The 24,127-nt window shown below is 32.6% G+C and overlaps 3 protein-coding genes across 5 annotated transcripts; 2 read left to right on the forward strand and 1 right to left on the reverse strand.

Moving 5' to 3' along the window:
• Positions 980-2,227, reverse strand: LOC105176155. The gene is made up of 2 exons (XM_011098875.2): positions 2,134-2,227; positions 980-1,907 (listed from the first exon to the last, which is right to left on the reverse strand). The coding sequence occupies exon 2, from the start codon at positions 1,862-1,864 to the stop codon at positions 1,121-1,123; it is 744 nt and encodes a 247-aa protein (XP_011097177.1). The 5' UTR covers positions 1,865-1,907; positions 2,134-2,227; the 3' UTR covers positions 980-1,120.
• LOC105176156 lies at positions 11,981-16,574 on the forward strand. Of its 2 annotated transcripts, none has more exons than XM_011098876.2 (10): positions 11,981-12,326; positions 13,410-13,505; positions 13,786-13,870; positions 14,078-14,199; positions 14,334-14,358; positions 14,445-14,528; positions 14,825-14,854; positions 14,935-15,040; positions 15,446-15,510; positions 16,096-16,574. In XM_011098876.2, the coding sequence occupies exons 1-9, from the start codon at positions 12,234-12,236 to the stop codon at positions 15,507-15,509; spliced, it is 705 nt and encodes a 234-aa protein (XP_011097178.1). In that variant the 5' UTR covers positions 11,981-12,233; the 3' UTR covers position 15,510; positions 16,096-16,574. The 2 variants fall into 2 exon arrangements, with proteins under 2 accessions (XP_011097178.1, XP_020554249.1); XM_020698590.1 differs by having other exon boundaries at positions 12,211-12,326; positions 13,410-13,500.
• On the forward strand, positions 19,146-23,963 carry LOC105176157 (mannose-6-phosphate isomerase 1). Of its 2 annotated transcripts, XM_020698686.1 has the most exons (6): positions 19,146-19,879; positions 20,229-20,396; positions 21,863-22,075; positions 22,782-23,048; positions 23,208-23,274; positions 23,444-23,577. In XM_020698686.1, exons 1-5 carry the CDS (start codon positions 19,517-19,519, stop codon positions 23,223-23,225), a joined length of 1,029 nt encoding a protein of 342 aa, XP_020554345.1. In that variant the 5' UTR covers positions 19,146-19,516; the 3' UTR covers positions 23,226-23,274; positions 23,444-23,577. The 2 variants fall into 2 exon arrangements, with proteins under 2 accessions (XP_020554345.1, XP_011097179.1); XM_011098877.2 differs by lacking the exon at positions 23,208-23,274 and having other exon boundaries at positions 23,444-23,963.

The raw sequence follows: 24,127 nt of genomic DNA on the forward strand, positions 1-24,127 counted from the left end.
GTTCATATCATCATTTCGGAGCTATATAATTATTTTTCATTTAAAGAAAATACTTGTAGTTTTTTCAAATAATGAACGAATATTCGTAATTATAGTAAATTTTAAAAAAAGTGACTGTAATGTACTCTAAAATCTATTGTGTATATTATTTTCATATATATATATATATTGTATTTATTTTATTTAAAACAAAATTATACAAACAACATATATTGGGATAATATCTAGCTAGTGGGGTTTTATTTGAAAATTTGTAAGTCTCTTTTTTGGTTTTATTTTGAAAATAGTTGATAAACATGCATGAGATGTTCTCAAATAAAGTAGCTGCAGATTTAGAGAGTGTTTTATAGAGTGTTGAAAAGTATTTGACAAATTTATAAAATAAAATAAATATATTTTTTAGGTAAAGCTGATAAGATATTGTAAAAAAAAGTTATATTAATTTTTTTGTTCATTAAAAAAATATATTTATGCACACGACAAGAAAGAGTACTATACGCCCTAATTATTAATTAATTTAGAAGAAGATAGAAGGAATTTTCGTAAATGCTGAAAATAAGTACTTACAAACTTACTTATTATTGAAAATAAATTTTAAAAAGTATTTTTGTTTTACAACTTTTTATTCTTGAACGGCTTAAATTGAATTACATTAAGCAAAAATTATAAGCAGTTTTCTACAATAATTTATTAATAAAATTCTAAATATTGAACTGTTTTTTCTTTTTTTTTTTTTTTCAAAAACACTCTAAATTTTTAGTACTAATGTCCTACATCCCATAAAATATAAAGGTAAAATATGAAGAGAGCATCATTGTAACCCTCATATCAAGACCAATTCCTGAACATATCACTGACAGAATCAGGAGAGAGCAAAGAAGAATATAGAAACAAGATGCCAAGAATGTGCGATCAAACACCACAAGACATAACCAAGAAATTAAAAAATAAAAAGAATTAAAGCTGATCAGGACAGCCCTGAAACCAAATCATTCACCTGTTATTCGACATCCCTTTGAAATTCACACTCCCGTTAATTACAACCTTAATCATGCTCTAAACCAACTCTGTTAATCAAGAAATGAACTGAATTGAACAGCATGGCCAAACAGATCTATAGCTAATACTTCTTCTTGCTTCTGTCCTTGCCGCCGGAGAAAATGGAGCCCAGCCCGAAGAGATTCGCCGGCGGAACATTCAACACTGGATTGAATTTAACCCCATTGATGTAGGAAGCATGGCTGTTCTTCTTCAATGGCGGCCTGGACGAGGAGTAGCCAGACTGCGGTTGCTTCTGCGAACTGTTTAGGGACGAGTACTTGAGCAGATTCTGCTTCTGATTATTCGCCAGCGACGAGCGCTTCCCGCTGGAGGTAGAGCCTGTCGAGTTGCTTCTCGATAACAGCGGCAATGGGCAGAGAGTCCGGCCGTAGCCGCTGCCGCAGTTCAAGCTCGCGCTGCGCTTAAACCGCCAGAACGACTTCTGCTTCTCTTCTGATTCTGGGTTTGGGTTCGGGTTCTTCGTTTCATTCACACTCGCGGCGGAACTTCTGGGTTTCTGAGGAGCCGGCGGCGGGAGCGGTGGCGGTGGCGGTGGTTGTTCTTCCAGTCGTCTCGGCGGGGGTAATCTTTTCTTGATTTCAATGGGGAGGATCTTGCCGTCGAAGAAAAGCTCGTCGGCGGAGGAGGATTCTTGATCGAAGCTCTCCCGGAAGACGCAGAAGTCGAAATCAATGGTGGAGGAGGAAGTCGTGCGGATGTACTGCTCGACGGGGACGACGTCGGCCTGAGAAAGATCATGGGAGAAGGAGATCCGGGGGCTCATCCCCACGCTCGGGCTGTCGGGGAATACTTCGATTGCCATTTCCCTGGAATTCCGTTGGAAGTGAAACGAAAACCTGAAAAGACTGGAAATTTAATTGAAGTGAAGAGCCAACACCAACCGTCGTCAAAGTGGACTTATGTGCATGCAAGTTTGATTAATTCTTTGGGAAAAGATGAAACAACACAACCACTCTTGATTGGAACTGACGAAGTATTAATATACGGGGTTTCTTGAAAATTCAAAAAAATTAAAATAAAATAAACTGAAAGACTTTTGTAAGAAATCTTGAAGGAGCTCAAGATAATTACATTTGATTGGTCTCTTTTGAACAAGTTTCTTGGCAACGTGGGGAGATGAAATGTGAATTTTGTGTCTTGATAATAAATGGGAAAGAGACTAGAAAAGGATAGTAGCATTAGTTAAACGGGTCCCGGAGGTGGGATTTTAGCGGTTTGAATTATCTACTGTAAATTGTGTTATATATATTTTTTTAAAATTTTATGTAAATATATGGATGAGATAATTATATATCGAGGTGTAAATGTAATTATCTTTATATATCATGTTTACAAATTTTTACATAAAGTAGGGATGGGACCGGAGCGGAGGGGGTGGGAATGTTGTGGAAATGAAAGAGGAAGACACATGTTTTTGGAACAGTGCTATAACGGGACATAATACGAACATAATGCTGAAACAAACCAAAACATATTTTGTGGCAACATTTGGCACATATATCTGGCAACAACCCCACTTCCACACTCAATCTAACTTTATACACTCTTCCTTCTCTTTCTGTGCTTTACTCACCCACCAAATAAATTTCATTATTCGAATTATATTTGTTTTTATATTTTTGTTATTGAATTTTTTTTGTGTTAATTTATAATCTCAATTTTGTGGAATTTATTTTGTTATATATTATTATTTTTTTTATTAATTTTTCTACTGAAAAAACATCACATGCTATGCATATTTAAAAAATATCACATCATATGACCCTTAAATATTACATGTGCATTGCATGTGACTTTTTTTTTTGACAAAAAACTTGGTTGAAAATTAAATGGCAAAGTGCAAAATTTTGTAAAGTTGAGATGGTAAGTTGACACAAAAAAAAAGTTTAAATGTCAAAGTGTAAAAAGCGATCATAGTTCGGTTGGCAAAATGCAATCAACCCTAACTTAAATACAAGAGAAAATACTACCAATACGAAAAAAATTTACTCAAATCAGATTCGGCAGAATTTGAAGGCTGAAAGGTTTGAATGATTATTGTTGCGTTCAATCTCGATTTTAGGGCTTAAATATAATTTGGGGATTTTCATGTGGAATTTTAAAAACAAACGAGGGACATAACGGTCATTTTAACATTTAATACAAGTTTATCATATGAAATAAACAACTTACTAATCGTTCACTTCAAATTATAATACAATAAAATAAACATCTATTAAATAATCCTGAGTTTTTCAATCATTTATTTAATTACGCATTCAATCAAATACTCGAAGCAAACGGGGCCTAAGAGATATTTATGTAAGTTTTTCTTCATAAATAGGTATTTATGTAAATTACAGTTACAACTTTGAATGATGTAGTTATAATTTTATAAAGTACGGGAGGTTATTGTGTAATTAGATATAAATTCAGAGGACTTTAGTGTAATTTATCATTTTATTTGAAGTTGATAAGTGTCCTTATGCATGAATCTCATCATCCACAATCTTAGGATAATGATTACTTATGTCAAATCCCAACCATTGAGTTTGGGAAATCAGGATTTAGATAATCATACGTTGGTGTTATGTCTCGAATTTCAGGTACAAAATGGATATAGTGCTTTTGAAAAGATGTTGCTTTAGTTATACGGTTTTTCCATAACTACAATATTTTATCATTATAAGATTTGGACTGTCAGATTTAATTAATTATATGACAAGTATTATTATTATTATTATTATTAATTATTTATATTAAGTAATTATAAAAATTTTGATTTTATTGTAATAATGAGTTTTATATATGTATATAGTTTTAATTAATAATAGTTACTATTTAGAATTAGTCACTAGTAAAAATTAGAGAAAAGAATTATGCATAAAGTTGTCATTAAAGAAAATCAGTGATACTCGGGTATGTAGTGATGATATATTAACAATAAATAATTCTTGTTAATATTGTGTGTTTTGTCACTATAGATGCATACTGATCGCTTATATATAGTGACGACTTTATGTATAATTTTTATTATTAATAATTATATTGTGATTGTTTAATATAGGATAAATTATAATGAGTTCTCTTGAGATTTAATACAATTATACGTGCCCTTTTCTCGTTTGAAAAATTACCGTTTACCCTCCTAATATTTGACATAATTATGTAACTCTTGGACGGTAATTAAGATGGAAATGTCAACTTTGTTCTTAAATTTATGTTTGTTTTTTTTTTTTTTTTTGAAAAAGTGTTAATAAATACGTGATGTTGTGCAATACCCCATTAGCCCCTCTGTGTTTAAGCCTTGTATATTCTAAAATGACAATTTCAGTCCATAAAACTACTCTGAAAAATAGGGTTAATTATACTTAGACCCCCTCTGAAAATGTAAATTTGCACACACTTTCTCCTAATAAGTTTCTAAAATTACACTTACATTCATCTCAAAAATTCACTGTTTATACCTGACTCCATTTCGTCAGGATTTGAGCGAGATCTGCTAACATTAGAAAAAAGAAATTACATAAATTTTTAATTTTAACCCTCATTTAATATTCTCATATAATAGTTTTGTACTTATAAGGGAAAAGATATAGAGATGTTAGCTCACGACATTTACATATATTACTTTTATCCTTTGATAAGTACAAAAATATATATAAAAATGTTAAATGAGGGGCAAAATAAAAATATTATATTTTTTTTTCTTACGTCAATATTTTTTTCCAAACCCTAACAAAAGGAGACCGGGTGTAAATGAAAATTTTTTGGAGGCAATATAATTAAGTATAATCTAAAAACTTTTTAGGGGAAAAATGTAATTAATTTTACATTTTTAGATGGGGTCTAAGGGCATGATTGTATAAAGAAACGGGATTTAGCGGGAATGGAATCTACACATTTTCTGCCAAAAAAAAATTATATTAGCTTGAACAATCAAATGAATTAATCTATTTAATCACAATGCATTTACATTAATTATGCCTCGATACTTGATAATTTTTTTAAAATTAATAATAATTAAAACTAAATATCAAAATTAATAAATTGATATTTTATTCTCCATATTTATTAATTCAAAATAATATTTTGAATTAACAAAAAGAATCATACCCAATAAAATACATCCCAGAAATATAATGTAATCACAAAGATAATTTTTGTCAAGAAAAAAAAAATCCATTCCCAAACTCATAAGAATAGCTAATACCATGTTTTTTGGATGGACTCACTAATCCCTTTCCCAAGGGAATAAGGAGTCCCATGGAATGACTAATCCCTTTCCTTACTTATACCAATCACATATACAGAAACGGACTTGTGAATGCCGAATCCATTTCCAGTCCATTCCTATGTACCGATCATGGTCTAAATGTAATTAACCCCGAAAATACATAAAATTATAATTCAGGATTCAGAGGGTATTTTGGACAAGTTGATACAAAATCTTGATACAACCTTAACGAAAGCTAATATATATGACTCATTATTGGACTAATGTTAGTTTCTGCATGGAGGTATCGAGAATTTTTTAAACAACATAAATATTTATCGCGAATTCAACCAAAATTAGAGTTTTTGGTAATTTGAAAAGGGTAGTGATTGATGATACCAAGAAGGGGGTATAGCATGGAGTGACAAATGTTGGAGTGATTTCAAAGGAAGAAAGATTTCTTCAACCGCAAAGATATATGTTGAATGAGAATTGAGAATTAAGCTAAGTATGGAGAGTACAATGGGGCTACCATGCCAAAGGAGGAACAACTACTAAATCCCAAAGAAAAAAGTATGTAGAGTGAGAAGTAGGATATGTGGAGTGGATAGGAAAAAACCTAAAAGAGGAATGATCATATTGCCCATAGCCAAAGTGGAGATATTCAAATTTCCAAGAATAGGATAATGTAAAAAAGAAACATTAATTATATGAAACGAATGTAAAAATATCGAATAGTATTAAACATACATTATGTTGATGCAATATAATACATATATTTTTATTTATTTATTTATTTGCACTTGATTTCAATAAGAAAATCTTGATAATTATACAGAGTAATATTATTCTATGATATCTTAAGTGAAATAAAATAATATTATTTTTCAACTTCTTGGTTCTAATTTTCTTCTTAAGAAATAATGTACGAGATTTTTTGTACCATTATAGAAGTTGCTACGTTCTTTGAACGTTCAATGACTCTATAAGAAAATGAGTATAAATAGCGACAAAAATAATCAAGTGGTGATTTTAATATTATTATTAATTATATAAATTAAGAGACAAGATTTTATTATCGCAACAATGAGTTTCATGGGTTTAATAGTAGTAATTATTTTGAAAATACCGTCACTAGTAAAAATTAGTGACAAGAAAGTTATGTTGCTGAAAACAATTATTGATAGTTACAATAAATAATTATTGTCGCTATTTGTCTATAATGATAATTTTTTTTATTAATAATTAAATTCAAGATCGAAATTATTGTCATATAATATTATATTTTTGATGTACTGTGTGAAAATTAGCCGATCCCACGATGATGTCCACAAAAATTTAGAAGGAAAAAAAAAAAAAAGAGTGGAAAAAGTTGGGATAAAGGATCCAAATTAAAGAAAAAGCAACACCACATATCCCACATGATGTAATATTTTTTATAAGAAAAATAAATAAAATTGGTGGGGAAAAAGAAGAAGGGGTCCATGAATTTAGAGAATACTAATAATTCAAGATTGTGAACTTTTTCTTTTCACTTCCTTTTGGGATCCCATTTTGCTTCTATGTATGTATGGCCACTTGCCCATGTGATCAAACACTTAAAGAAGTGACTCCCAACATCAATATTCTTACATCCTCCACTTCAATTGTCCCTTTCCCCAATCCCCCTTTTCTATGTGTTCTTATCATCATCTTTGCTATAATATATATCCTTACAACCTTATTAGCACACAATGTAAGGAAAAAAAATACAATTTTGTTGTCTAAGTATGGGGATGGTGATTTTGTTCAATTTGAAATTCATTTTGATAATCAAGAACCAAATGTTTATCTTCCGAAATTACATGTTTGGTCAAAAAATATATTTGATTTGTAGCTATCACATGATATTCAACGTGACGTTTTGGTCATTGTGGGCGACGAGTGTCCTCAATATCCTGTAAATATGGGGATAATACTTTTGATCTGCTTGAAATTCATTTTGATAATAAAGGACTATATATACTTTAAAGAAAATGATATATTTGATACATTTTGTCATTGGAAATCGCCAATTTGGCCAAAAAAATGTCCCCATTATAGTCATCACATGATATTTTCTGCAATTTCTGGCAACGAATGCCGTCAATGTGTCATATATTTTATTTTTAATCAAAATAAATTTCAAGTGGATCAGAAGACAACCTTTATAGTTACAAGATGAAACGTGCAATTTTTCCGACACTACAATTTGATTGTGGAGTGAAGAAAATTACATATATATGCTTTTTATCTTAATATATAAAATGTCTACCATTTACAAATTATTTATTAGTATATATGTAACTAATTATTTTGGCGTTCTTTTAATGTCCATCCAGCAACGAATTCATTACGTTAGCTTCCATTAAGTTTTCATCTAATTTTTATGGTGGACTGACCAAATTACCTCTTTGGATTATGAATTATAATTTTCTAAATACCTTAAAAATAAAAATATTTTTTTGGACTAATATGTCCTACGGATACTTACTTTACCCATCCTAATTTTTTTTTTATATTTTTTCAAACATTATTTTTAACTGGAAAAAGTAAACAAGGTTATAAAGTTCACCTCACCGTCTAGAGCCACATAATTATTTTTTATTTGAAGAAAGGTATTTATAATTTTTTTAATAATAAAAAAATATTCATAATTATGTCAAATTCCACAAAAAATTACTCTAATTTACCGTAAAAATAATATTAGTTCTTTTAGAAATAATATAATGTTAATAAACAGTAAAAAACAAAGTAGCATCAAATGTCACCAAATATATCATTTGATGTGGGACTAAATCACATGTCATGAATGTAATCGAGGAAATTTCCAAGCAGCATTTAAAATTGGTCGGTCCCGATTAAATCACATCAATTTCTCAAAATTGATTGATCCAAGTAGAAGTTTTACCATATTAATCACGTTAAACCCTTTTAAATATATAAAATTATGTATTTTTTTAAAATTATACGTACACTCTCTTTTGATAATTTTTCTTGTTTATAACTGACTTATTCCGTAAGAATTTGAACGAAAAATGCTGATGTCAGTAAAAGAATTAAGTAAACCTCCTAACTTTGCCAACCACATTCAGCATTTTTCTTCTACTAATATTTTCATACTTGTAAAGAAGTAAATATAATTATATATAAAATAAAAAGATGTAATTTTAATAAAATATTATTTCCAAATTATTGCTGTTAGATAAAAAGTTTTATGAACGGAAATTGATATTAGTATTTTTTTTTAGTTTTTTTTTACTTATATATAGGTGAGGTATACATTATTATTGCATTTGTCTCTTAAAGAAACATGATATTAACATTACCCATATGAAGTTCAAAAAAAAAAAAAGAAAAACACCAATCGATAATGACTACTTTCTATGAAATGATGGGTTAAATTGGAAATTATATATTTTTTGTTGACGTCAGTATTTCCCATCTAATCCCTAACAAACAGGGTCAGTGTAAACAGAGAATTTTTTCAGGGGTGTGTAATTTTGAATTTCTTTTTAGAAAAATGTAATCTCGTATTCTTTTTAGATGAAATCTAAATGTAATTAACATTAAAAAAGAATAAAATAAAACCCCACCATTACAAATAATTTAGGAAAAAGTATTATTTTAGTCCGCTAAGTATGCCTAATTTTAATTTTAGTCTGATAACTATGTTCATTTTTGTTTAGGTCCAGTAACTTACGAAATTGCTTACTTTTAGTCCTCTGGTAGATTTTCGAATAATTTTACCCCTACGAGTGCATATGGACTAAAACTACTTTTCAAAAGTTGCATAGGGGTAAAATTGTTCGAGAATCTGCCAAAGGACTAAAAGTAAGCAATTTCATAAATTACTGGACCTAAATAAAAATGGACATAGTTATCGAACTAAAATTAAAATTAGGTATACTTAGCGGACTAAAATAATACTTTTCCCAATAATTTAATGTAAAATATTAATGAACAAACACTTTGTAAAGAAAGCTATGTAAGTAGAAGGGGAAGTTCACTCGAAACCCACAGATTGTACCGACTAATAAATATTGTAAAACTTGAACTACAAGGGCTCTTTTTTTTTCCATGTAAAGAAGATTAAATATATTCATCAAAGTATTAGTTACCAAGAACAGGATCTACCATTTTCAGATATAGGTAAAATATATATATATATATATATATATATTACCGTATAATTATAAGAATGGTATTAAATTTTGTCGGGTCTGATTTTAAATTTATAATTGAGGACTATAACTAAAATAAAAATAGCTCTAGATGTCACTGAAAAATACTAAAATTCGTTGGAAATTAGAATAAATGTTTGATACGTGACTTTTTTAATTTGAATATTTTTTTTAATTTTTTCACTAGTTTTACTGATGTGATATTATCGCCCTAGTGACATTTGGACTAAATATGCCGCCCTCTATAATTATAGACTAAAATTGTATTATTTTTTTTCCTTATTTTTCTCATGCTATGTCAGAAAGATAAAAATGCACTAAATTAATTAGGCACGTGATAATTGGTGACCGATCTTTTATTTTCTTAAAAAAAAAAAAAGATTTTGATTAACATATCATTTTTTTTAATTATAGTCATCAGTTGCAGTTTTCAAATAGGACACGACAGAAGTGTCACAACACTAAAATTAGATGATTAAAATTGCATTTTTATCAAGAAAATATGACGATGTGTTTTGTGTACCATTAAATATGTTCCAATGTCCAATTCTGAACTTTAATTTATCAAGAAAAAAAAAAACCATGCAATTAGAATTAACTTTTTTTTTTTTTAAAAAAAAAAAGGAAAAGAATCTCTCTGCCTAAAGGATGAAGGGTTGGAGGAGGTAGTTCTTGGACCGTACTGGACATGAAAGCGAGAGGACGAGGTAGAGATGCTTTAGTCTTGTGAAAGTGCCACAAAGATGTCTTAAAAGGTTTACTGATAAATGGATAAAAAAAACTTTTTCCTTTATTTCTTTTTGTATACTCAAAAAGTTTAGATAATTTGACTCTTGTAATCACTTTGTTTTACTTGTATTGTCAACATGTATACAAAATATATTTTTAAAAAAATAATTGCAAGATACAAGATTTACATGATTCGAAAAACTCTTTTACGTCCACCGTTGCTCAAGATCAATCTTATAGAATTTTTTTCAGTGAAATACAATAAAATGTCACTCATTAATTATTTATATAGTAGGGATGTCAATCGGGTTGGGCAACCAGATCCCTCCCGATTGGGACGGGTTTGGTACACTTCTTGATGGGTCAGAGGCTGGTCCGAGTCTAATAATTTGGAACCTAACTGAGTTGGGCGCAGGTTTCAGGTTTTATCTTGGACTCTAAGTTTTTATACGATTTTCTATATATCCAACTTTATATAAGAAATACATAAAAAAAAGTAGTTGAATATATTTTTTATATTGTGTAATTTATTTTAGATTAAATATATACAGGGCGAGGGCGGGGTCCTCATCAAGGTAGGTCTCGGGTTGGGAAAACCTGCGCGCAGAACCCCTGTTGTCATCCATATTGATACTAGCACACCTACAAAGTATTGTGAAATTACTATTTTACTCCTAATTGAAAAAAATAAATAAACTAGGACAACAATAATTACCCCTGGATGTAGCTGTCGGACTACACACTCCAACATTATCCACTGATATAATTCTCATATTAATAGATAATCAAATACACGTAAGTTTAACTTAGAATAATTTGTTCTCACCGCATATTCGGTAACGGATATAAAGCTAATAACAAGAAATGCTACCATTCTTGTTCTTGTAAAACAACACAACAATACGCTCTGACATCAATGGTGTAGTATGTTGTCCAGAGGGATGTGTGGAATTTGTGTATATTGAAGTTGAGGTAAAAGTTAGACTTTTTATTTTTAAAATAATTATTACCCCACTCTGGTGCTAACGAAATTGACAATTTGTCTCTCAAGATACAATGACTCATAATTTCAAATTAGCGGCACTACAAACTTTGAGAACAACAAACCAAAACATATTTTGAAACTCTATTACTAAAACTATACTTGCAAAATACTTTAATCGCTTAAGAATGCTATGGAAAATGAATTGAATGAATGACATAAAATGGGAGGACCTATTTATAGAAGTTGGAAAGGTATCACTGAATGAACATGTCCGATAAAAAAGGATGCTTTCGAAAAGTTATGACCTTTCATTTGAATAGACACATCATTTCACCCAAAGGACATACCATTTCACTCGATTGGACACAGTTTCATTCAATGGGTTTCGCCAGATGATTACATAATTTCAATCAAAGAACATAACTATTCTGTTGATTAAATACAGTTATTTAAAATCCATCAATGTTCAACAAAGCGTACTTTAAATTTAGAATTATTCAATAAATTCGATAAATTTTTTATTATAGATTTGAAATCCATAATTCTAAATTCGTCGTCCAAAAATAATGTAATTCATAATGTTCTAGTTTAATTTGGATCCTACGTACCAATTATGGCCTTGTTAAAATGTGGGCTAATCCAACATTAGTGGTTTGGGTCGTGGGATATATTAGTGGAAGCCCATTAACAATGAGAATGGAGATCTGAGCCCAGAAAGCCCATTATTAAGCCCAGGACTACTTCCACTTTCATAAAAAACTGAGACCAAGTCCGACGTAGTAAACGACAAAGGTCTGTTTGGAAACTACGATTGGCAGCAGGCTATTACCATACGCTGTCTTGCCAGTTAGGACACCAACTCTGCTTCCGCGAAACCTGGACATATTCAAACATTGAAAGAGAAAAGAATTCAAATTCACTTGTTCCTCCAATTGGGCTCTGGATTCTCCACCTTAATTGTCCTCCCGTGCGAGATTCTTGTTGATTTTTCACCTTTTATTGTGGAATTCTTTGTTTTTTTTCTTGGGAGCAGGAGGGAGGGAGGGAGGGGGAGAGAAGTATGAATCCGAACTGGGAATTGAAGGGTTGTTGTCAGCATGATCAAGTGATGTTTCTTGCTACAATTGGCGTCTTCACTCTTGTTATTCTTGCTGTAAGTTTTCCTTCAATCTGTTCTTCTCCAACTTTTTTTTTTTTTTTTAAATGTCAAGTTAATTTTTTGGATGTAGATTCAGTAAAAAGAGCTTTTTGTTTTTCTTTTTGAAGTGAATATACCACCACTCTCTTCAAATTCTCGAATTCTGGGAATCGTATGCTTGAAGCATTATTGGGGTGTTGCTTGCTCCTTTTGCAGTTGGTGTAATTGTTTTCCTTGTAATTTAGTGGGCTCCTTTTCTTCAATTTTTATTAGTACTTTCAGGATTTTGTTGATTGATTTACTCTGGAGTAGAAATTTGCCTCTTGTGTTGGCTTGAAAGAGCTGAGAAAGAGATCACAATGGAAGGGGTGATGCATCACAGAATAGAAGTTGAAACATGAATTTCTCTTGATTTTGTTCCATCATTGAACTTGCACAAGAATGACTTGATTCGTTGATCATGTCCAAGCAGTACTGCGGAAAATACGCACAAGTTAATTCTCTGATAAGTGTGATTTTTCTGCATCTAGTGGTTGTCATGATGCATTAGTCATAAACGAATGAGATTAAGACGAATAATTGAAAGGGTGGGCACGAGATCGTTTTGGTAAAGAGTGTGATAGCATAAGATACTTTGCCCAGATGAACATAGTTTGAAGCAATTTATTTATTTCAGCTCCAGCAAGGTTATCTAGATTAAGATGAAAACAAGTGGATTAGGAAGCCAACCTCTAAAATCTTGATGTGTGGTTGAGAAATCAATCCAGGCTCAAAACCATTGTTCAAGTTGGCTCTGGTTTAAAGATCTCTACTGCTGGTGAAATTTATTCTTGAGTGGATGTTACAAAATATCTTCCTTGTTTCCTGAAATTTGAAGTATGATTTTTATCTTTTCTTTGGTCTTATCATGTCATGTTAGAATGTCTTGAATTTATTGATTAAAGGTTGAGAATGTTTTTTGTGTTAGAATGTATTCAACTTATTTAGAAAAAGAAATTGAGATCTTTTTGCTTATTCCTACTTCAAGTGAGCAATTTTTTTTGGTAATGGTACTTGATTTTTCTCTTATTTCATTTATTCCAATGATGATCATGACAGCTATGGAGGACATTTCTTCTCACGCCTTTTAAGCTCATCACTGTATTTCTTCATGAAGCAAGCCATGCAATTGCTTGTAAGCTTACATGTGGTGAGGTACAAAGCTTTTATGGATATGTTTCACTCTGTGGAGTTAAATCTTGCTTTCAACACGTTGAAGTTCAAGCACACTTTTACACATCTACAACTCTCAACACTCCTTGTGAACTGTATTGTAGTTTATGCTGCTCCAATTCCTGTATTGAAATCAAATTTAAATTCCTCTATTTTTTGTCTATTGTTTAAAAGAAAAAATGAATAAATAGAGCGACTTTATACATACAAAGAAAATTCCTCTATCTGAATATAAAATAGCATTATCTCCTCTTACATTCAGGTGGAGGGCATCCAGGTTCATGCAAATGAAGGCGGGGTCACTCAAACACGTGGTGGTGTATATTGGTTGATCTTGCCTGCTGGATGTAATACTCTTTGTTCCTTTTTTTTTAAGCTTTTCCTTTTGGTGAGAACATTACGATTTCTAAGTCCTCTGTATACTAATATCATTATTCCATTCTTTCATGGATACCTAATCTAAATTTGCATTGACTCTTTATTCGTCCATTTTCTTTCACCATCTGAAATTACACGTTGCTTTATTTTGTTTTGTTATTGCTTCCCCATAATAGATCTTGGTTCATCATTTTGGGGTATGGTTCTCATACTTGCATCAACAAACCTTCTCACTGCAAGGATTGCTGCTGGTTGTCTTATCCTTGCTCTTCTCATCGTGCTCTTTATTGCCAAAAATGTAAGACATTTAAATATTAGTTCCAAAATTAGTACTTCTGATGGCGCATCTTTGGATTTGAATATTGCTTGAATCATGTGGCATTATGTTCTTGAGATTTGATACATTGATTTCATCTCTTTGCCGTTGAACAGTGGACACTGCGAGGACTTTGTATTGGTAAGTTACTTCAGTGATTACTCTAGTTTAGAGCAATAACTTTTGATGAGTCAAGGATACTACTTCTTGCACGATATGGTCGCCAGGATTCATCATATTTATTGCTGTTATTTGGCTGCTGCAAGAAATGACAAAAGTCCGTATCCTTCGGTACATTATTCTCTTCATTGGTACGGGCTTATCCTTTTCTCTATTCACCTCTTTTTTCAACTTCATTTTATTATTGGGTAAATTACATCAACACACTTTGAAGTTAGATCTAATTACATCGCCTATCCTTTTGAAACTCCAAGTTTACCCCTTAGTTGTAATTGTTATTTTCATGAACACCCCCCATAGGGTGTACTTGTAATTTTTGCAAAAGATAGACAATGTTTGTATAATTAGATCTGGCATTGGGGATTGTGGATGTAATTTATCCATTATTATATTTTGTGTTGCTCATGCATTTTCTTCCGGATGGCAGGTGTCATGAATAGTTTGTTCTCTGTCTATGGTAAAAACTCGACATTTTTATTAAGTGAATTAAGTTACTGTACAGCAGAAAGGCACAGCATAATTTTTGTTATGATGCAGATATATATGATGACTTGATATCTCGAAGGGTTCACTCGAGCGATGCTGAGAAGTTTGCGGAACTTTGCCCGTGCCCGTGTAACGGGGTTGCATGGGGGGTTATCTGGTACACATTATCTGAAAGAGTTTGAACAGTTCAATACTGTGATATGACGAGGCAAAACCTTTTAGAAATCTTGCAATGTTTGGATATTTACAACTGTTATATTCTATTTTCTACTTAATTTTCTGAAAATTGAGAAATACTTCATGTAGATCTAAGTTTAGTCGTGGTAATTTCCCCTCTCCCTTTTAGAGATTCTGCTGATAATCGATCACCAATAATATTCTAAAATTGTGGTTGCACTGAATATTAACGTATTTTTCCACCTACAGTGATATATTATGTTTAACGGATGATCAAGTAAACATCGGAAAACTAATTGATACATGCTTTCCTCGACAGTAGAGTGTTAAATTGTTCTCCGTTTCATGAGTTCTGATGTGAACTGTATTTCTCGTCACTTTGCAGGGGAATGATATCCTTCATATTCCTCTGTGGAGCGATATATCTCGGGCTTGTCATCTTGTCTTGAGGTACTTCAAATTACATCACTTTTTCCGAATGAATATTGTTTATGCACGAGTAGTAAATTCTCGTTGCTCAGTTACTATTTCTTCCATAATTCCTCTGTTACTATTAAAACGTACGCATTCAAGAAAATATTAAAATCATGTAGAACGACAGTATATAAAATACAACAAACAGAAAAATATTTTTAATCCTTACAACATAAAATTATGAATAAATACAATAAATAGGATAAATACATTCATTAATACTCTATTTTTCATTTTACTCCACAATGATATGCCCATGAATAATTCGTTGCCCGTTGTGTAATCAATCGATTTTGTGGATACTAAAATTTACACCTTACGGTTGTTGTAATCACGAGATCTGGTATTATATGACTAAATTGCTCCTAACATATATAAGGAAATAAAATTCTTGATGATACTTAAGATAATTTACAATTTCTCGTTCCTTATCTTCCCCACGTACAAACACCCGATATTTATCATGAGTACTCTGATGATGTGGTTTGAGTCGTTTCTGTTGTCGTTGCTCTTCATGCTGCTCCATTGAGGAGACAATGTTATTGTGTACTTTGTCCTCAGGGTTCACAGGACTTGGCTTTGTGGTTATGGCTGCTTGACAACATAATACATTGCCTCCGACGTTTCCTGTCCTTGCCGGGACGCTTTCTTGTATGTACACTTACTTGATTGATACGTCGAATTCATTCTTGGCCCGGCAGGTGTGCCATTGCGTACCTCCTCAAGGTCACATTTCTTGTGTACAGCAGGATTACCATATTTGCATGATTGAAATTTCTGATCTGTTTCCAATGAGCAGATATTTGGTTAGGTCGTCAGAGATGACTAAAATATGGAACGTACATAGTTGAGGATTTTACATCTCGAGTCGATACTGCTGTTGGTTGAGGATATGTTAACGGTTTATACGCCGCAAGAACTTTGTAAAATTCTATTCGGGATCAGGTTAGATCGAATTGGACTAATTACGTAACAAGTGTAATGTATTGTTAAGACATCAAACTTTAAAGAAAATACAAGATCATGCAAAAAAAAAAAAACCCATATTTCCGAATCAGGTGTTTGCTTACATTCTATTGTGTTTTTACCAATTTGTCCCCATTTAAAATTTTTATTCATATTTTGCAAAGAACAAATCCTCCTATATGTACTCAAACATTGAATTTTGGTATTTTTGACAATATATTTAATCTGTTAATACTTTTACGTATTATTAATGTATCTTGATCAAATCATTCAGAATATTCACATATAATTATAAATATTATAAGTATGTATGTCATGTCATACTTGGCTAATATTTAAAATAACATATATAAATAGAGATTCAGAGGCCAAAATTAAGGAAAAACATAAAAATAGATTATATTATTATTAATAAGAATGATATTAATTGTAATAATGGCATTATTACTCATGATAACACAATAATAATTATAATATGATTTATATTATTTTGTAATGCTGAAATATGATAAGCGTACAACAATATAATAATATAATTATAAATTAATCATATGAGGTTATTATAAAAGAAAATATATTAATGATAAGCAAAACCTTACTATAAATCTATTTAAATTTAGAGGTATGTCCTCTTAAGATTGAAGCTTTCTCCAGCAATAATAGGGGCCTAATACATCAGGGGCATAAATGGAAACATAATATTTTCATAGTTTTAAGGGATAATTACACTCATCTCTTCCGGGATTTGATGTAATTATACATATACCTCCTGTATTTAAAAAATTGTATTTAACACCCTTGATATTTATTTTCATCTGATAAATAAGTTATCCCACTAATCAAAATTCATTATCAGCGTCATCTCATCCATGTCCCGATCCTTACAAGTACACGGGCATTAATTAAGGGTTTGGTGTCAATCTCGCAGCCCGTGAAATAGAAGGATTGGATCGGATAATCAGGAGTAGGATACCATGAGGTCGAATCCAGCTGAGATGTTGGCGTGTGAACAATGTCATTTTTGCCCCTGGACTTCCGTATTAAGTTGGTTAAAACGTTATTTGGAGGGCATTATTAGCAGACGAGAAGTTTGAGCAATTTACAAGTCCCAAGACTATTTTTTTCTAAACTCGTATATTTTTAAATCAAAATAAAAAATTCATATAAAATTAAAACAGATAATACACAGCGCCACGAGCATCGATCAAAACGCAAACAGCAGGCTTGTGACAAAGTACCAAAATTTGAAAGGTGAAAAACAAAGTTTATGATGGTAAATGTGGATGAGGCATCCATGTCTCCCTCGTGGTACCAATGATGAACCCTAACATGCCTTTGTCTCACAAAAATTATTTCCATCCTCACTTTATCCCCAAGCAAACATCTCCTCCATAAATATATATATATATATAATAAATTTATGTTTGATTAATTATCTTTTATTTTATTTAAAATTAGATAAGTGTATAATAATTTAATCTTTACCCAAGACATTATTAGATCTTTTTAAAAAATAATTAGTAAGTAGCATAATTCAGATTTATTTTTATGTCTACTAAATATTTTTTATTATTGATTATTGTTGTTATTAAAGTTTAAATTATTTTTCAATAATCATCTTTATATTATACATTAATTATATTAGTTTGGATTTTAATATCAAATATTGTAATTTTATTTCATTGTATTTATCTATATGTTAATAGGTAATTTAATTTATCTAATATTATAGTGTACCCATATAATAATTTTCTTCAACTGCTAATGATAATAATTTGAGGAAATAATTTTTCTTATATCTTGGCTTAGGACTTGTTTGGCCTACAATAATCGTATTATCATAGAGTATTTTTTTTCCTATCGAGTGAACTGGTTATAATTATAGCATTAATTTTAATTAATTATTAATATTAAATATTTATAATTAATTAAAATATACGAACACTCATATATTGATGGGATTTTTCGAACCTAAAACTCTCAATTTCATCAAATAAATTAGGTCTCATTTTTCACCTTTTTCTTTAAGAAAATATTTAGAGTAATTGCAAATTGGACTTTAATTTTCAGTTTTTTGAGGCTACATTTGAATTGATGATTTTGGATCTGATGGAAGAATTAGAAAAAAAATATTTCAAATTGTTCCACATTAGAAAATTCGAGTCCATCGATATGCAACAAAATCTAATTTAAATTTAAAATTATCTAAACAAATTCAAAAACGTTATTATTAGATATTAGTCAAAAATCATAAAGTTTGTTGATATTAACAAAAAAAATGAATAAAAATTCATAATACTAACGGTTAATTTATTACATGTCAAACAAATATTTTTTAATCAAATTACCCTTATAGGGGTGAAGATATATCTCTTCACATGCATTAGTACGTATGAAGATGTCTAAATGTAATTTGATAAAAAATATTTATTTAATGTAATATGCTATAAGTTAGTAATAACTTAATTAAAATAAATATAATTTTTTTTATTCAACTCTTGCTAATATTAATAATTGAATAAATATTGATAACGAAAATTTTATTTATAAGACAAAAATAAAGATGAAGAATTTTAGTACAATTTTCAAAGCACGTGGAATTACACCGAATGTCATGTGACAATAAAAATAAAAGGCTGAAAGTTGCCTGGAGATGTGGACCCAAAAACTGTCAAAACCCCGCTATCACTCCAACTGCCATTTCACGACGGTACGCACCGACGCCCCACAGCCACAGCCACAGGCCCGCACCATTTCTCCCAAATCGTAAAGCCGTGCGCAGCTCCTCTGCCGACAATCTTGACGACTCTTTCCGCCACGGATCGCGTATCCGTGACGATAACATCAAGAGAGAGAGAGAGAAATTCCTTCCCTCTTGATCGTTGCCTTCAAAAAGCCAAGCCCACCTCAATGGGCGTAATCGCCTTCCTCTCTTCTCCTCTTCAATTGCTGCTATTACTGCAGTTTCGTCAGATTCCTATTACTTTCTCTGACTGAACCTCGGCATTGCATTGCCATGGGTGCCGAGATTCCTGGAATTCTTAAGCTCAAATGCTCAGTGAAGAGGTATGAGTGGGGTAAGATTGGGAAAGATTCGCGTGTGGCGCGACTATACGCTAACAACAGTGGGGAGGAGATCAGGGGTGATGAGCCCTATGCGGAGTTCTGGATGGGGACTCATGAGTCAGGGCCCTCGTACGCCGTTGTGCTGGTGGAAGAGAATGGTGGATTGTCCAACGGTGGGTTGCAGAGGGAGAATGGTCGTAAGCGTAATTACTGTGATTTAATGAGTTTGAAGGATTGGATTCGGCGAAACCCTCATGTGCTTGGCGATAAGGTGTTGCAGAAGTGGGGTCCGGATCTCCCTTTTCTTTTCAAGGTAATTCTGGAAATTTGGCTTGTTTGGTGTTTCTGTAGGACATTAATGCGGGATATTTGTGCAGATTTGGACAAGTGCGTTAACGAAAAAAATTATACCTTTTTTCATCTGTTTTCTCCTGGGTATTTGAAAATTGTTTGATATGCTATTTGAGCAATTTTCAAGTGATTTTCATCGTTCAAGGATCTTGCGAGTCAATTGTTTATGGAAACCAAGATCCGCGTATTAAAAGGAAGTTACTTTGAACTGTAAGAAGCTCTCTATCACTTCAAAACGGAGGAGGCTGATTTTATTGGAATATCTGTCCATATAATTGGTGAAAAATGAAAATATTTGTCTCTGTTTTTAGGTGCTTTCAGTAGCAAAGGTACTGTCTATACAAGCTCATCCAGATAAGGATTTGGCAGCTATCCTACACAAAAGATTGCCAGGAGTGTATAAGGATGATAATCATAAGCCTGAGATGGCTTTGGCGCTAACTGAGTTCGAGGCACTGTGTGGATTTGTTGGTCTTGAGGTAGTGTCATTACCTTATAGCATTTTATATTATTGGTTGATAATTTTTCAATAAAATGTTTCTAGAAGAATGAAGATGAAACATAATTGGTCTAGAGCAGTTCAGTGTTTGGTGATTTCTCCCTTGTTCATTGGTATAAGCTTTGGCAATACTAGTATGCCAGTTCCAATTTATATCTGTTGGGTGAAGGGGAATAAAAATTATCATTATGTAGCATAGTTATACAAGGTGCGTTTTGTGCCATGCGCCATCTTTAATGGCACTGGGCTTGCTCCTGGAGCAGAAATGGCGCGCCATAGCGCACCTTATTCTGTGGCACCCTGGCGCGCTATAGAGCGCCATGTGAAAGCCCAACCCTTTAAAGGCTGGGCTTCGCCAGTTCTAAATGAGGCTAGGCTCGCTCAAGCCCTGCCTTTCAACTTCTTTTTATGGTATAATGATTAATATAATTTCTGCTGTTTTTATTTAATTGTTTTTGTAATATTAATGTATGAATATATAATTTATTTATGCAAATGTGCACCGTGCACCATGGCTCCAGGCACCTTTGCTTCATGATGCGCCATATGCCTTTAACAACTATGTTCTGTAGTTGAGTTGGTTTGATTCATATGGACGTGTAGTTGTCACATGTATGGAAGCTAATTTGCGGCCCTCGTCGTTATTTTTGATTTTAGATATACAGCTTGCCATGAATATTCTCTGGTATCTTGGGGGTTGCCCCTTGGGGGAGTCCATGTAGCCCAGGGATGCCATCCCTTTTCTTTGTTCGTATAATAGATTGAAAAGAATCTAATATCTTCGTTTAAGCAATCAGCACGACTAAGTATGGTCTGGTTGTGTTTCTCCTTTGGTTCTGTGTGATGTTTCTCAAGTAGGAAACGGCTGGGAGCATAAGTGCCTCGAAGCTTGATGTCTACAACTAATGCTTGTTCAATGCTAGGTGGAGCTAGGGGTTAAATGAACACTCCATGGCTATTTTTTTCTGATATTCATGTAATGTGAAATTATGGACTCTTCCCATCAAAGTTTTAAATCATTCTTGTCCTCCTCAATACGGTTGTATTTGACAGTGTTTTCTGGCATCCACTTACGGCAGCATATAACAACTGAATTTCTGACTGAATTTCTCAAGAGATGCAAATCATTGTGATTAAAAGAAGAAATTCTAATTTCTATTTTAAGTTCCATCGAGGAGGTATAAACTTTTCTGAAGTAGGCCTTAGATTTCCATATTTAGTTGCCTAAACTGAGATTCACAGTTTAGATACTCCTTTGGAAGGACTCATTTTGGGTATATTAGTTAGTTTGAGATTTGTGAGGACATCCCAGATGAAAGAAACAAAATGGTAGTCAATTTCTTATTTAGGTTGATTGACCCTAGCTACAGTTTTTGGCATGGACTTATACATTCTGATAATTTGAAAAGTTCCATGCATTTACTTATACTCTTTATCTTGTTTTAGGAGTTTAAGAGTGTAGTTCGAAATGTTCCCGAGATCATTGAAGTGGTTGGCACTGCATCTGCACATCAAGCATTAAATATAAGTGAAGATGATGGAGAGAAGAAACTGAAGGAGGTCTTGCACTCCCTATTTACTAAACTCATGTCCACGAGCAAAGCCATAATATCTGATGTAGTCTTGAAGCTGATAAGTCGACTGAACATTACACGCAAGGTATTAAAGACTTGTATTATTGTTTGTCACTTGTGTCTATTCTGCTTGAAATGCTGTTCCTTAAAATGATTTCGGTGCCCAGTTGACTACTTTGTTCTACCACTTTTTCTCTTCTAATGTTAGTTGCACGAAGCTAGCCTGCTGCTAGTGTTGTAGTTTGCATTTTGAACTGGGAATTCTGGTTCTCCAACACCATTATTCTCTTCGGTGAATCAATAATAGAATGATTGGGATATATTACCACCTTCAAGGAAATACCACGATATTCAGGTCCTATTACAAAGAGAAGCAACCAGTGTAATGGTGTTCTGTTTTGTATTTCCCTCTAGCTTGACCTTTTCAATAAGCTTTTGTGCAGAAATGCAACAATGCATGACATTTCTTAAAAAAATTTAGCAGCTCATTTTCATGGAAGTTCCGCATCGAGTTAGTTTCTTCGAACAATTCATGGATTCTGCCAAAGTACTAGGGGCATATGGAGTCCCAACAGTCTGGCAGTTGGATAACTTTTGCTGCATGTATTAACTGGGATTAGGAAGTATAAGGTAGAATATGAATAATCATGTTATGGTACAGTATTATGAGCTTCTATAGTACTTTTCAAGTTCATATATGTTAACTGTTGTTTGGGCACTCTAGGGCAGTATGTCTATGTAATGATGTTTTCTCTGCTGAAACTTGCAATCGTGATTTCAATTCCTCATAGGTAAGGCAGCTGACAGACAAAGAGGAGCTGGTTTTGCGGCTCGAAAAGCAATTTCCAGGAGACGTTGGTGTCATAGCTGCCTTTTTGTTGAATTATGTGAAACTTAGTGCCGGTGAAGCTCTATATGTGGCAGCAAATGAACCTCATGCATATATACATGGTGAATGTGTCGAGTGCATGGCAACATCGGACAATGTTGTACGAGCAGGCCTTACTCCCAAGACCCTGGATGTCCAAACTCTGTGTTCTATGCTCACATACAAGCAGGTTGTGATATGATATATATACATATATATGTTGGATGTGCTCTTTTTGTTTCCTGCCTGATTCTTCTATTCCCTCCTTCCCTTTATTTTATACTATCTTGGTGATATTAATGTAGCATTTAATTGCTGTTAAGGAAATAATTTATGAATTTGCAATCAGGAGATGGCAGCAACTTGATGATATTCAAGAGAAACTACTCTGCTAACTCATGACATCGAACCCTGCCGTATGCACGCTCTTTATATCTCTCAGGGTTGTAATTTGGACAGGGACCTCCTTAATTGCTTTAAAATCTGTTGCCTGGCTCCTTTCCTAGTGAATCTATGCTGAATTCATAGAAACATCCTCAGTTATTTATAGTTCCTTTTGTTCATGAAACTTAAACTTTTTTGCAGGGTTTTCCAGAAATTCTTCATGGTGTTCCTTCAAATCCTTATACTGTTAAATATATGCCTCCTTTTGATGAATTTGAGGTCGATCGATGTATTCTTCCTCAAGAAAAGTCGACTATCTTTCCTGCAGTTCCTGGTCCGTCTGTTTTTGTGGTCATAGCAGGAGAAGCAGTAATGCGCTTGCCATTTTCTGAGGAGTTAGTTACTGAAGGTGACGTGATTTTTACACCTGCAAACACTGAGATTACCGTAGAAACTACTTCAGGGTTGAACTTATATAGAGCAGGGGTTAACAGCAAGTTTTTCGAGTGATTGAAAACTTCCACTTTATGTAGTGAAGCCCATTTCGTGTACTATTAGCATCTATATGTACATTCACGAGTAGTTATGATACACAGATTGCCGATCGCGTATAGAAATATGACAAATAACGGAGTTCATATAATCTTTGGTGTAGTGTAGTTCTGAATATCTGGTCTCCATTGGATAGCAGTTGCAGGAATACAGTCAATTTTGTTTTGAACTGGTTGCCGCCAATACTCTCGTTCTATCATTATGTTCACTTTCAATGGCAGTAATTCCATATGTAATCAAACTTCAGCATCGACGAGCCACTCTGGCTAGTTTATTCACAAATTGGCTGCTGTTTGTTTGTGCTTCTATGTGCAATTTGCATTTTGCAGTCTT

Source organism: Sesamum indicum, linkage group LG13 (assembly GCF_000512975.1).
Source record: "Sesamum indicum cultivar Zhongzhi No. 13 linkage group LG13, S_indicum_v1.0, whole genome shotgun sequence".
NCBI classification, from domain to species: Eukaryota; Viridiplantae; Streptophyta; class Magnoliopsida; order Lamiales; family Pedaliaceae; genus Sesamum; species Sesamum indicum.